Source organism: Sarcophilus harrisii, chromosome 4, assembly GCF_902635505.1.
Source record: "Sarcophilus harrisii chromosome 4, mSarHar1.11, whole genome shotgun sequence".
Classification (NCBI taxonomy): Eukaryota; Metazoa; Chordata; class Mammalia; order Dasyuromorphia; family Dasyuridae; genus Sarcophilus; species Sarcophilus harrisii.
The window spans coordinates 89,946,631-89,959,061 of record NC_045429.1 but is presented as its reverse complement, the minus strand read 5'-3'; the positions used below and the strand labels follow the sequence as shown (position 1 = coordinate 89,959,061).

Sequence of the window (12,431 nt, the reverse complement as noted above, 5' to 3'; positions counted from 1 at the left end):
TGTTACAAGAGATAAAGATAAACAAATTGTGTTTAAAATTTATTTAAATTATTAAACATTTACAAAATTCATTTAGAAAGCTGTTAGCTTCATGTAAAAATGAAGTTCGTTTTTCTTTTGGATAAGTACTATTCCTTTTTTTTACAGCCAGTTGTATAAGATTCATATTTATTGTACATCCTATCTTTTCAACTTTTTTAAAGTAGGTAGGTGAAAATGTTAGCACATGGTAAAATGATCTCTTTTTATAGGAAAATGAAGAAGATTATGGAGCTTGCTCTGGTTCTGTACAATATACACCAATGTACACATTACACAGCGAAAAAGGTGGGAAACTAGAGAAGCGTAAACTAACACAGGTAAGACAATATTGATTTGAAATAAGAAAATAATCAGTTTGTCTTCATTTTTATATTTCATTTTATATAGTACTTTTTATGTTATATTAAATAGCATTCTATTTCCTTTCCATGTACCTTACTATAGGTTCCTACCTCAGCCTAGAATTTGCTACATCCTTACTTTTACTTCTTAAAATGACTTCTGTTAAAACTCAGCTAATGCAAAACTCTTAGATCAGCATTTTCTCACCTCCCTACTTGCCAGTGTGTGCCTCCCCCAGTACCTGTAAATATATTTTGTTTTTATTTAATTGCATTTGTTTCCCCAATTAGAAGCTAAATTTCTTGAAGGCTGAATTTTTTTTTTTTCTTTCTATTCCCTATTGCAAGATTTAGCAGCTGGCATGTGGTAGATACTTAATAAGTCCATTTTGATTAACTATACATACTTTGTTTAAAAATATGTATATGTGCTTATCTATATACACACATTTATGGAGAGAATTTTGAGAATGGGGAATTCCATAAAAAGACAAAAGAGAAATATGTACATCGAGTCATGACTGTAAGCCAACCTAATGAGAATAGAAAAGTAGAAAGCAGAACCATGATTTCAACCCAGTTCTTTGGACTTTGGAATCTGGTGTTTTTTCTATACATCCTACTTTATCTTTGAGTCATTTTGGTTTTGGAAATTTACTAGGATAATTTACCATTTTTCTTTTTTTTTTAATTTAATAGCCTTTTATTTACATGATATATACATGGGTAATTTTACAGCATTAACAATTGCCAAACCTCTTGTTCCAATTTTTCACCTGTTACCCCCCTCACCCCCTCCCCTAGATGGCAGGATGACCAGTAGATGTTAAATATATTAAAATATAACTTAGATACACAATAAGTATACATGACCAAACATTATTTTGCTGTACAAAAAGAATCAGACTCTGAATTATTGTACAATTAGCTTGTGAAGGAAATCAAAAATGCATGTGTGCATAAATATAGGGATTGGGAATTTAATGTAATGGTTTTTAGTCATCTCCCAGAGTTATTTTTCTGGGCATAGCTAGTTCAGTTCATTACTGCTCCATTAGAAATGATTTGGTTGATCTCGTTGCTGAGGATGGCCTGATCCATCAGAACTGGTCATCTTATAGTATTGTTGTTGAAGTATATAATGATCTCCTGGTCCTGCTCATTTCACTCAGCATCAGTTCATGTAAGTCTCTCCAGGCCTTTCTGAAATTATCCTGTTGGTCATTTCTTACAGAACAGTAATATTCCATAATTTTCATATACCACAATTTATTCAACCATTCTCCAACTGATGGACATCCATTCAGTTTCCAGTTTTTAGCCACTACAAAAAGGGCTGCCACAAACATTCGTGCACATACAGGTCTCTTTCCCTTCTTTATAATCTCTTTGGGATATAATCCCAGTAGTAACACTGCTGGATCAAAGGGTATGCACAGTTTGATAACTTTTTGAGCATAGTTCCAAACTACTCTCCAAAATGGTTGGATTCGTTCACAACTCCACCAACGATGCATCAATGTCCCAGTTTTCCTGCATCCCCTCCAACAATCATCATTGTTTTTTCCTGTCATCTTAGCCAATCTGACAGGTGTGTAGTGGTATCTTAGAGTTGTCTTAATTTGCATTTCTCTGATTAATAATGACTTGGAGCATCTTTTCATATGACTAGAAATAGTTTCAATTTCTTCATCTGAGAATTGTCTGTTCATATCCTTTGACCATTTTTCAATTGGAGAATGGCTTGATTTTTTATAAATTAGAGTTAATTCTCTATATATTTTGGAAATGAGGCCTTTATCAGAACCTTTGATTGTAAAAATATTTTCCCAGTTTATTGTTTCCCTTCTAATCTTGTCTGCATTAGTTTTGTTTGTACAAAAACTTTTCAGTTTGGTATTACCATTTTTCTTTAAAAGTATCTTAGATTTAGTATGAAATTGTAGGATTTTAGAGCTGTATCTTGAAGAATTACTTAGGAAATGAGTCTCAGAGAAGATAAATGATTTGGATTTGAACTGAGATCTTACTGATTCTGGGCCCAGTGTTCTGTTCATTGCAACTTCTATTCTCTAATTTTATCTATTTTATAAATCTATATTTTTTTTGCATTGGACATGATTAAAGTAAGATAGACCTGTAGTAGATGGATCTATATGATAGAGTAAGTACTTCAAAAATAAATAACTTGATTGCACAAATATTAACCTTCTCAAGGGCATGAATTATTTCAGTTTTGCTTTTGTATTGCTTGTGTTCACCAAATTCCCTGGAACATAGTATGTAGTTATTAAATCCTTGTTGGAAACTTCTATTGAACTATTGTAGTTATTAAATTGTAACTTGGAAACATGATTTCATTTTATTTCTGTTGGTGACCATGTCATTACCAGATTATTATATCTATTTTTTATGATTCCAAGTACTTTAATTTTTCATAACAGGCATATTGTTTCAATTATGATATATGTATTAATTTTCAAATTCAAATTTCATTTGTATTATATCCCTTCTTTACAATGTGATTAATGTTTTTAATTATTTCTTTTAACAAGGCCACTTATCTGTAGAAAAGAAATTTTCTTTGTAACCCCAAAGGAATCTAACCTGAAAAGAAGAATTAAATGCAGAGGAATATGTGTGTTAGAAATGGCAAATAAGTAAAAAAAAAATCATGCTGCTATATCACTAAAACATCATATAATTATTATCTTCTTATTCTGTATTTCTAAATGTAAATGTAAAAATAGAGTACTGCTTTATGTCTTCTAGTAGTATTTTTTTCCCAAAAAAAAGCAGGGCTATGACATAGAAAATAAAATTAGGTTGCATAACACATTGCAAATTTTCTTATATCTAGTCTGAATCTATTTGATGATTTTCTATTATGGGATAGTATGGCGTAGCTCAAATAGTATTCTATTACTAATTAATTGCTATTACTAATTACTTTTATTATTACTAATTTACTATTACTATTACTAATTAAGAAATTAAATAGTAGCATCTCGTTTAATATTCCACTGGAAAACTGTAATTGTTAAGATTTATTTTTTTCTGACATGAATCTTAAATTTTTCTCTTTACAACTTCCACTGCATTTTATTGCTTCTGACTCCAGGGTCTCAAAATAAATCTAATCTTTCTAGTTTATGGTTGAGTGAGAGTAAGTAGTGTAGAGTGAGAGTAAGATTGTGATGGCACTAAAGAAAAGAACAATATCTAAGGAGATATCTGTTGTTCCTGAACCATAATGACTAAAATTGCCAGATTTTGAGTTTATTAAAAATACTAAATATTGAGCAGATCAACTGCAGATGCCAGGCTGAGTATGTGAAGTTTTAGTGTATTTGTATATTACCTTAATTCTTGGCTTTTGAAAGATGTTATTAACATTTTTTTTCTGTCTTATGAAGTTTAAAATTGGTTTATTTCAAAGATCAAAGATAGCCTGGTGGGCTGTAAAGACAATCTACTGTGGTTGGTTTTGTCTCTTTGTACATAAATAATTAATGGTAAAAAAAAAATGTATTTTTTTTCTTAAACAGATATATTATGTAGTAGTATCGTAAATTTGAGACTTTGGTATCATCTTTCTTAAATGAATCTAACTGAATTAGGACTGATTTTTTTTTTTAAACTAAAGTGTCCTCCTCTGAAGTGGAATCCCATTCTTCTCTGTTCCCATAATATGTTTCTCTGGTGAGGTTTTTTCTTTGCCAATTCTTTTTTTTTTTTTTTTTTTTAAATTAGAGGTATTGGTGTAAGCTCCTCTAATCACAGGCTGGGGAGATGTTGCCTCAAGCTGCCCTTCAGCTCTCCATTCTGACCAGGAACCCCAAACCAAGAATTCTACTCTCCTGCAAGTCCCCAGAGCTGGTAGTGCCCCTGCCCCGCTGCTTCTGCACTTAGCCAGTGCTGGTTCCTTCTCACCCAAGGCCATGTCTTAGCAGCACAGCTAGGCCTGGCATTTCCAATCAGCTGAGGTTCACCCTGTCTTCTCAGACTCAAACCCAGACTTCACTAACAGTCTGGGAAAGTGAAAGTCTCTGTGGTTCCTGTTGAGGCTCCAGCTACATCCAGATAGCCTGAGGGATCCTCACTTGACGTTTCTGAGGTATTTGCACTTCAAGGTAGGTTAATCCCCAGCCTGGGGCCTTTCTTCAGATTTTGTTGGGTTGTACTAGGAAGACCCCAGTTCCGACCCAAGTCTTCTTGGTTTTTCACCAGTCTCTGTTCATCCTGAGGCACAGAAGTAATTAAACTGAATATCAGGAGAGCTTGAAATTTACCAACTTTTTCTTCCATCTTCCCAGAATCCTCTCCTGTGGATGGCATTTTCCATCCCAAGTCTATTGGAATTGTATTGAATCATTGTATTCTGAGAAGAGTCAAGTCTGTCATAGTTGATCATCACATAATTTTGCTGTTACTGTGTACAATGTTTTCTTGGTTTTACTCACTTCACTCAGTACCACTCATTGCAAGCTTTTCTGAAATCATTCTGTTCATTTTTCTCACAGAACAATAGTATCCCATTACATTCATATACCATAACTTATTCAGCCATTCTCCAACTGATGGGCATTCACTAAGTTTCTAGTTCCTTGCCACTATAGAAAGGGCTGCTACAAACATTTTTGCACATGTGGGTCCTTTTCCCTCTTTTATGATCTCTTTGGAATACAGACGCAGTAGTGGCATTGCTGGATCAAAGGGTATACTTATTTATAGCTTATGTGGCCAGTCATTTTAAAAAGTGTGTTCATAGTTAATATAGATAACTTATTAACATTTCTTTAAGTTTGTCAGTGGATTATTTTTTAATTGTGTGTTTTTTAAAAAAAAACTGCATTATATTTTGAAAACAAAGTATTTTAAAGTTAAAAATGAGTTTTGAAAACTTTACAAATTGAGTGCTATAAAATATCCTGTAATAGTTAAATGTGTTCAAGTTCTCTTTTATTATTGGCTTATCTATAGAACAGAATGTAAATATGTAATCCACTCCAACAAATAGTAGTTTGTGTGCTGGTCTGCTAATTAGTACAGTTATTTTCCATTTTGTTGATGAAGCTTAAATAAATGTCAAGGGGACAGCCACAAAGATTCCCCAATTAGACTTCACATTTGTAAAACCCGCCCTTTTTCCATTTTTGCAAAGATGACAGTTCCAACTGTAGCCCCAGCCTAACAGGACTCCAGGGAAAGGATGTTCCTCTACTCTTGTTGAAAATAGAGCCATTTGGATCTAGAGAAATATTGCTACTGGTTACAGTGTAAAATAGTTTTAACAGTTAATATTTACTAATATATTCTATTTCTTTCATAAATTTCTTTTTTTATAAAAAAGCTGCTCTTTATGTTTAAAATGAACAGTAAATCATGATATACGGTTATCTGTGAAATCTAAAAGTAATTTGTCTGTTACATGAAATGATGATTTGAGTATATTTACTTTCTATAGCCATTACATTTTCAGGGAAGGAAAGAAATTCCCTCCTAGTTATGTATACAATTAATTAAACTGAAACTATTATGCCTTCCTCTTCCTTAGGTTAGTTTTTGAGGGGAAAAGGAACAGTATGTAAATGAATGTATATATGTTTGTTTGTGAGTGCCTATGTATAAGAGAATGTTAGTGTGAGTAAGCAAGGGAGTTTAACTGAACTGCAAATCGACATTAACAGATGTATTGCCTTAAGCAAGGGAAAGCTACAGTAAAATCTAGTGGATAGAAGAATGAAGCTTTTTATTGTTAAGCCTTATTAATAAGACTTTGTCATGTACATTGCTGTTAACTATTTCATTTCTTGAACTAATAAAAATTCACTCATTTAAAAAAATTTTCCCAATGTATTAAACAGGCAAAACCAATATAAGGGATTATGAATGATGGATTATATCCTTTTTTATTATATGGTAAATATTATGCATATTGAAAATTGTGGCAGTTTGTATCACTTACATGCTTGTTTATTTATACTTACAAGCCGGAAAAGTATGTAAAAATTAAATTAAGATAACATATTAGTGAACTAGTAATAGTTGTATTTTACCCTTTTCCCCATTCCACATAGACTTCTGTTTTAAGATGTGAACAAATTGAACAATCCACTTAGTGCTATTTTGTTTACTTTTAAACACACCAACACACATGTATATCCATATATGTACAAATTCTACTTACCCAGAGCAAATCCAACAAGGTAAATCTTTTTTAATAAAATATAAAATATAATTTTTATTTTTTGTAACATGTAAAAGCATTACACAGCGTATTGGTATAAACAAACTCAATTACTCTCTTTTAGTAGTTCTTGTATTTTTAGTGATTTTACAAATCATTATAATGGTCTGTAACATAATTTTTATTAATTCATTTCATAATCTAATAATGTGCCTTTTTCTCTAAAGAGATGTCATTATGATAACCTTTAGGTAACCATTCTTAGGATATGTTAGTAAGGTATGTTTTAAAGATACATTTTGGTTATAAGTGGATATTTGTAAGGAATCCAAGAAACAAATTAAACACCAAGTGTGCTTTTATGATTTATAACAATATTAGATTTTAAGGTGCTATATACATGAAATATTTCTGTGGTCATAATACAAATTGTCTAAATCTCCCTGTTTCAGAGATTGTAGTAGGTGAGAGAATAATTGAAGAATGTGTTTATTATATAATTTTATTCTTAGAAATCAGCATATATTGGACTAAAATGAATAGAGAGAATAATACTTGCTAAGGAGATAGAGTAGCTCTGAGAAATATTTGAGATATATTTCTTATAAAAGAGTATTTTCCATTGATTTAATAACTATCTGTGGAGAAAGGAAGCTGCTTACCAGCTGGTCAAGATGAAGATGGGTGGGTCCCAAGTACTAAAGCAGAACCAAGATCAAAGAAGACAAAGGGGAGAGAAGATAATTAGAAAATGGAATGTTGAAAATAAATAGGAGTAAAGCCAGATCATATTACCCTTTACTGATTTCAGACACAAATTCTCAGTGTTTTGTTTAATTTGGCTATGTACTGAGGAACTAGTAATGACTGAAATGTTAGCTTAATGTAAAATGAAAATCCAGTGAAAGAATTTTTCATAAAATGAATGATATTGTATTGAATGACATGTCATGTGCACTGATAGTAAACATGAACTTAATGTAACTCATTAGTAGTCTTAAATTTGGCAAGATTTTAGCATGCAAGTTGATGCTTTTACGAAGTTTTTCCCCCAATTTATTTTAAACTAGTTCTAATTTAAAAAAAGAATAAATTGGACTTAGTTTGAAAAATACAGACAGCAAAATGTTAGCCTTTTTTTGAAGATAAGTTGTTTTGTCCCTCTTGTTTAGATATCTTCTCAAATGTTGAACTTCCTTTTAATTAAAGTAGAAAAAAAGTGTGCAAAAAAAAAAATCACTTTATAGATTATGAGACTGCCCTCTGGTGGGCATTACATTAAACTTGTTTCATATAAAAGAAGATCATAGCAAAATTTAAATACTTTTCAAAATTAAATCTTTTAGAAACAAAGTGGAATAAATAGTTGAATATTTATATTGCCATAATTTTTGAAACATAATCCAAAAGAATATTTCGGAATTAATTTCATTTTACATTATCTAGGGGGACTGGATCAATGATTGTGCTCCTTATTCTCTGAAATTCTGACATCAGAAGGAACACATTAGATGGAAGCATAATATAATAGGTTTTGTATGAGTTAATTTTAATTTCAAAATATTGGTGGGATATTTAAAGTAGAGCTATGCTATGGACAGTTGGAGAAGTGAATCTAGGGATTAGAGAAGGGATCTTTGCTAGAGACAGATTAGGTAATTGTTTTCAGATAGACACTGAAAACTGAGAGGAAAAAAAGTCAGTGGTTCTCATCTTTGTAACTGATATTAATGCAATTCTTGTTTTATATTGGTAATGCCAGAGCAAAAATGGTTAGCTGATCATCGAAAGCATATGTATAAATAAGGCTATAATAAAAGAGCACAAATTACTTAGAATTTTAGATATCTTTGGATACTAAAAGAGTTAGTAGTTGTGATAATTAAGCCATTTCTAGTAATATTTCAGACTTTACTTAACAGAACAGGTACTTTAAGACTTAAGGAAAGCAAATATTAATTTTGTTAATGTTTTTAATGTAGGAGATTGCAAACAATAGGACAGTCAACTTCCATTCTTGAATTAATTCTAAAGAAATAGTGAATAATTTAATTTTTAAAAATAATGAATAATTTTCAAAAATGATTTAAAAGAGTCTACCTAGCTTCATTGAGAATAGGTCATGCCAGATTTAACTTTTATCATTTTGGGGTAGGGGACAGCGTTACTAAAGAAATGGATTTGGGAAATTTTGTAGATAAAGTTTACCTAGATTTTAACGGAGCATTTGGTAAAGTATTCCATAATATTCTTGTGGAAAAGGTAGAGAACTATGAACTAGGTGCCAAAAAAATAGGCTTATTCAGAATTGGTTGACTGGCTATACCCAGGAGCAATGGTTAGTGAAGAGCCTCAGGAATCTATACTTAGTTTTAATTATTTTAACCAATGACTTGGATAAGGCATGGATGACACATTCATCAGATTTCAGGAAGACAAAACTAAGAGGAATAATTAACACATTGAATTATAAAGTCAAGAAAAGACATTGACAGATTAGAGTATTGGAATTAACCTAATAACATGAAATTCAATAGGAATAAATGTAAAATCATACTTAGATTTTTTTTTAAGTTTTCAAATACAAGAAAGAGAAAGCCTGACTAGAAAGTTATCTTTCTAGTATGAAAAAGTATTTGGCAGTCATAACAAATATTTATAATTATAAAGTTCTTAGCATTGTACTTGGCACATAAGTGAACATTTAATAAATTATTGTTACTTTCCCCTTCTTCCTTAGGGGAAGAACATGTTCCCTTTATACTAGTAATGTGATATAGCAGTATCTTGGACTTTATAAATAGAGACATAGCATCCACTAATAGAAGGTCATACTCTTGTAGTCTTTCTTGGGCAGATCACATCTGTGGTATTTTCTTAACTTTGTTACCACCACCACCACCATCACCCACTTCTTGTTGAACTCCATTGGCTCCTATTAACTTTAAGATCAAATATAATTCCTCTGTTTATAATATAAAGTGCTGTATAATATGACCCCTGTCTTTCCAGTATTCTAGCACATTATTTCTCTCTATGTGTTCTGCAATAGAGTTCAAATATTCTGGCTTGTCTTTAATGTTATCTTCATTGGAATATAAACTGCTTGAAAGCAAAGATGGTTTTTGTTTATATTTTATCCCCAGTGCAAACCTGGTATATAATAAGTACTTTGTAAATGCAATCTGTGTATTGCAGTTTTCAAAAAACATTGATAGGTTGAAGAACATGTAGTGGAAGGCAACCAAAATGCTAAAGGACCTTAAGTATATGCCATATAATAATTAGTAAAAGGAGTGTAAACTTCTTAGCTTGGAGAACTAGTTAGAATTTTACTGTGATAGTCCAAATAAAAAGTGATGAGTGCCTAAAGTTCTAATTGTGTGAGTCAAGAGAAGATATATATAAGATGTTTTGTGAAGGTAGAAATGATAAAATTTGACAGTGAATTGGATATGTAAAGTGAGCAAGAAATAGAGGATCATATATGAAGCCTGAAAGCTTGAGTAAGTAGTAGGATGATGGTGTCCTCTCCTGGAATAAAAATGTTGGAATGGAATAGAATATAGAGCCCCGAGTTATAAGTCCAGGTCCAGCTTCAGACATTTATTAGCTGTGCTACCCTGAACAAGTCACTTAACTTCTTTTTGCCTCAGTATTCTCTCTCTCTTTTTTTTTTAATAGCCTTTTATTTACAGGATATATACATGGGTAACTTTACAGCATTAACAACTGCCAAACCTCTTGTTCCAATTTTTCACCTCTTACCCCCCCCACCCCCTCCCCTAGATGGTAGGATGACCAGTAGATATTAAATATATTAAAATATAAATTAGATATGCAATAAGTATACATGACCAAAACGTTATTTTGCTGTACAAAAAGAATCAGACTCTGAAATATTGTACAATTAGCTTGTGAAGGAAATCAAAAATGCAGGTGTACATAAATATAGGGATTGGGAGTTCAATGTAATGGTTTTTAGTCATCTCCCAGAGTTCTTTTTCTGGGCATAGCTAGTTAGTTCATTACTGCTCCATTAGAAATGATTTGGTTGATCTCGTTGCTGAGGATGGCCTGGTCCATCAGAACTGGTCATCATATAGTATGCCTCAGTATTCTCAACAGTAAAACATGGTTATTAACATCACCTTTCTCCTAGGGTTCTTGTGAGGCTCAAATGAGATAATATTAGTATAACACTTAACACAGTGCCTGACACCTAGTAGGCATGATATAAATTTCCTTTCTGTTTCCTCTTTCTCTTTTCTCCCTTGACTGTTTTCACTTTCCATTTTTCTCTTTTACTCTTTTCTTTTCTCTTCCTCCTTGTTCCTTTTCTCCTCTCTCTGTATTTTCCCTTTTCCTTCCCTTGTTTATTCCCTGGTAATTTTTTAAAGAATAGTTTTAGTTTAGCGATAAAGTCAAAAGCCAGATTATAAAATGTTTAGAAAATATTGAGAAGAAATGAAAAGCACCAAGTCATAAAGTGTAAACAGCTTTCTTTCTTTCTTTCTTTCCTAATAGGTTTGAGAAGGGGAGAAGAGATTTGGGATGATAACTAGCAGGAATAGTGGGATATAGTACAATATCTCTTTAAAGAAGAGGGAATATTAAGGATTGTATGTTTGTAAGCCACAGGAAAGTAGCAACTAAAAATTAGAGGGGAAAAAAGGAATAATAGCAAAAGTAACCTGTTAGAGAGATTAGGAAGGGATGGATTCAAGGGAGACTGAAGCAAAGGAGAAAATAATGGAGGATGTTATCAAGTGAGAAGCAGAGGAGAAAAAGAGACAAAGCTTTTGGCAAAAAAGGCCTAGATTTTCTTGGTAAAAATATGAGACAAGATCCTCAACTGAGAAGATGTGAAGAAGGAATACTTGGGGGGAGGGTGGCAGAGAGAAAAGGTTGTTCAGAATAGTCATTGTGTGAGTACATATATAAAAATATATGTATGTATGAAAGGATAGTGAATAGAAAATAAAAAGAAAGAGGTAAATTTAAGAAACAATCAAGAAAAATCTGATGAAGTTTATTACTGATTAGCTATATTGAACAAAAGATATTATTTGTTTTTTAGATGAGTTAAATGTTCAGGTAGTCCATTGGTTTAGCATAGCATAGCTAAGATCAATAGTCCTTACTTATTTTTTCTTATGGTGAGGCAATGCTGGTTAACTGACATCCGGCATAATACAGTAAGTGTCAAGAGACAGTGTTCTATCCACTGTGCCACTGAGCTGCCCCTCCCCCCCATACTCAGTTTTAAGGACTTTTCATTTTCAATCTCCTTCCCCATTGTTTTGAATCACAGTCTGGAAGTTTAAACAGATATTTCTAAAAGTCTTTCATAACACAAGAATCTAAACAAGAAATAATTATCAAAAGATGTTTAAGATCTCATTATATCCAGAAATAACAGATGGATTTGTTTTAGCATCAAAAGACTTAGATTCAAGGCTTGCCACTTTGTTTTACTCCCTATGTGATATTAGAAGCAAGTCATTTTAGTTCTTTAGATCTGTTTCTTTATCTTTCAGATGAAGGTAATCTGTTATATGATCTTTGAGATCTTTTTTTATTTTTTGCTTTTATGTTCTATAGTTGAAATGGTATTGAACTTTGAATGTTCTATAAATAAAATATTTAATTTTTAAGTGGGACTTACTAAATTTTAATGATAAGTTTATTGAAAAAATAGTTTAATTTTTATTGACTTTAAATTATCTTAATATAAATCCTTGAAGAGACATATCCAAACTGTTTAGAAGGGAATTAAACTTCACATTTTACTGAAAATGTAATAGATGAATTTTGAAACCTTTTAAAATGTTGAAATATTGAAATATTGTCAGCGA

The 12,431-nt window shown here is 31.7% G+C and overlaps 1 protein-coding gene across 2 annotated transcripts in view; it reads left to right on the top strand.

Moving 5' to 3' along the window:
• The window catches only part of DENND1B (DENN domain containing 1B), a 311,786-nt gene that overhangs the window by 280,175 nt on the left and 19,180 nt on the right, over positions 1–12,431 (top strand). For both annotated transcript variants that reach the window (XM_023501849.2, XM_003767552.4), the window contains exon 19: positions 252–359. In XM_023501849.2, coding sequence (XP_023357617.1) covers positions 252–359 — 108 coding nt within the window. The remainder of the gene's footprint in view (positions 1–251; positions 360–12,431) is intronic.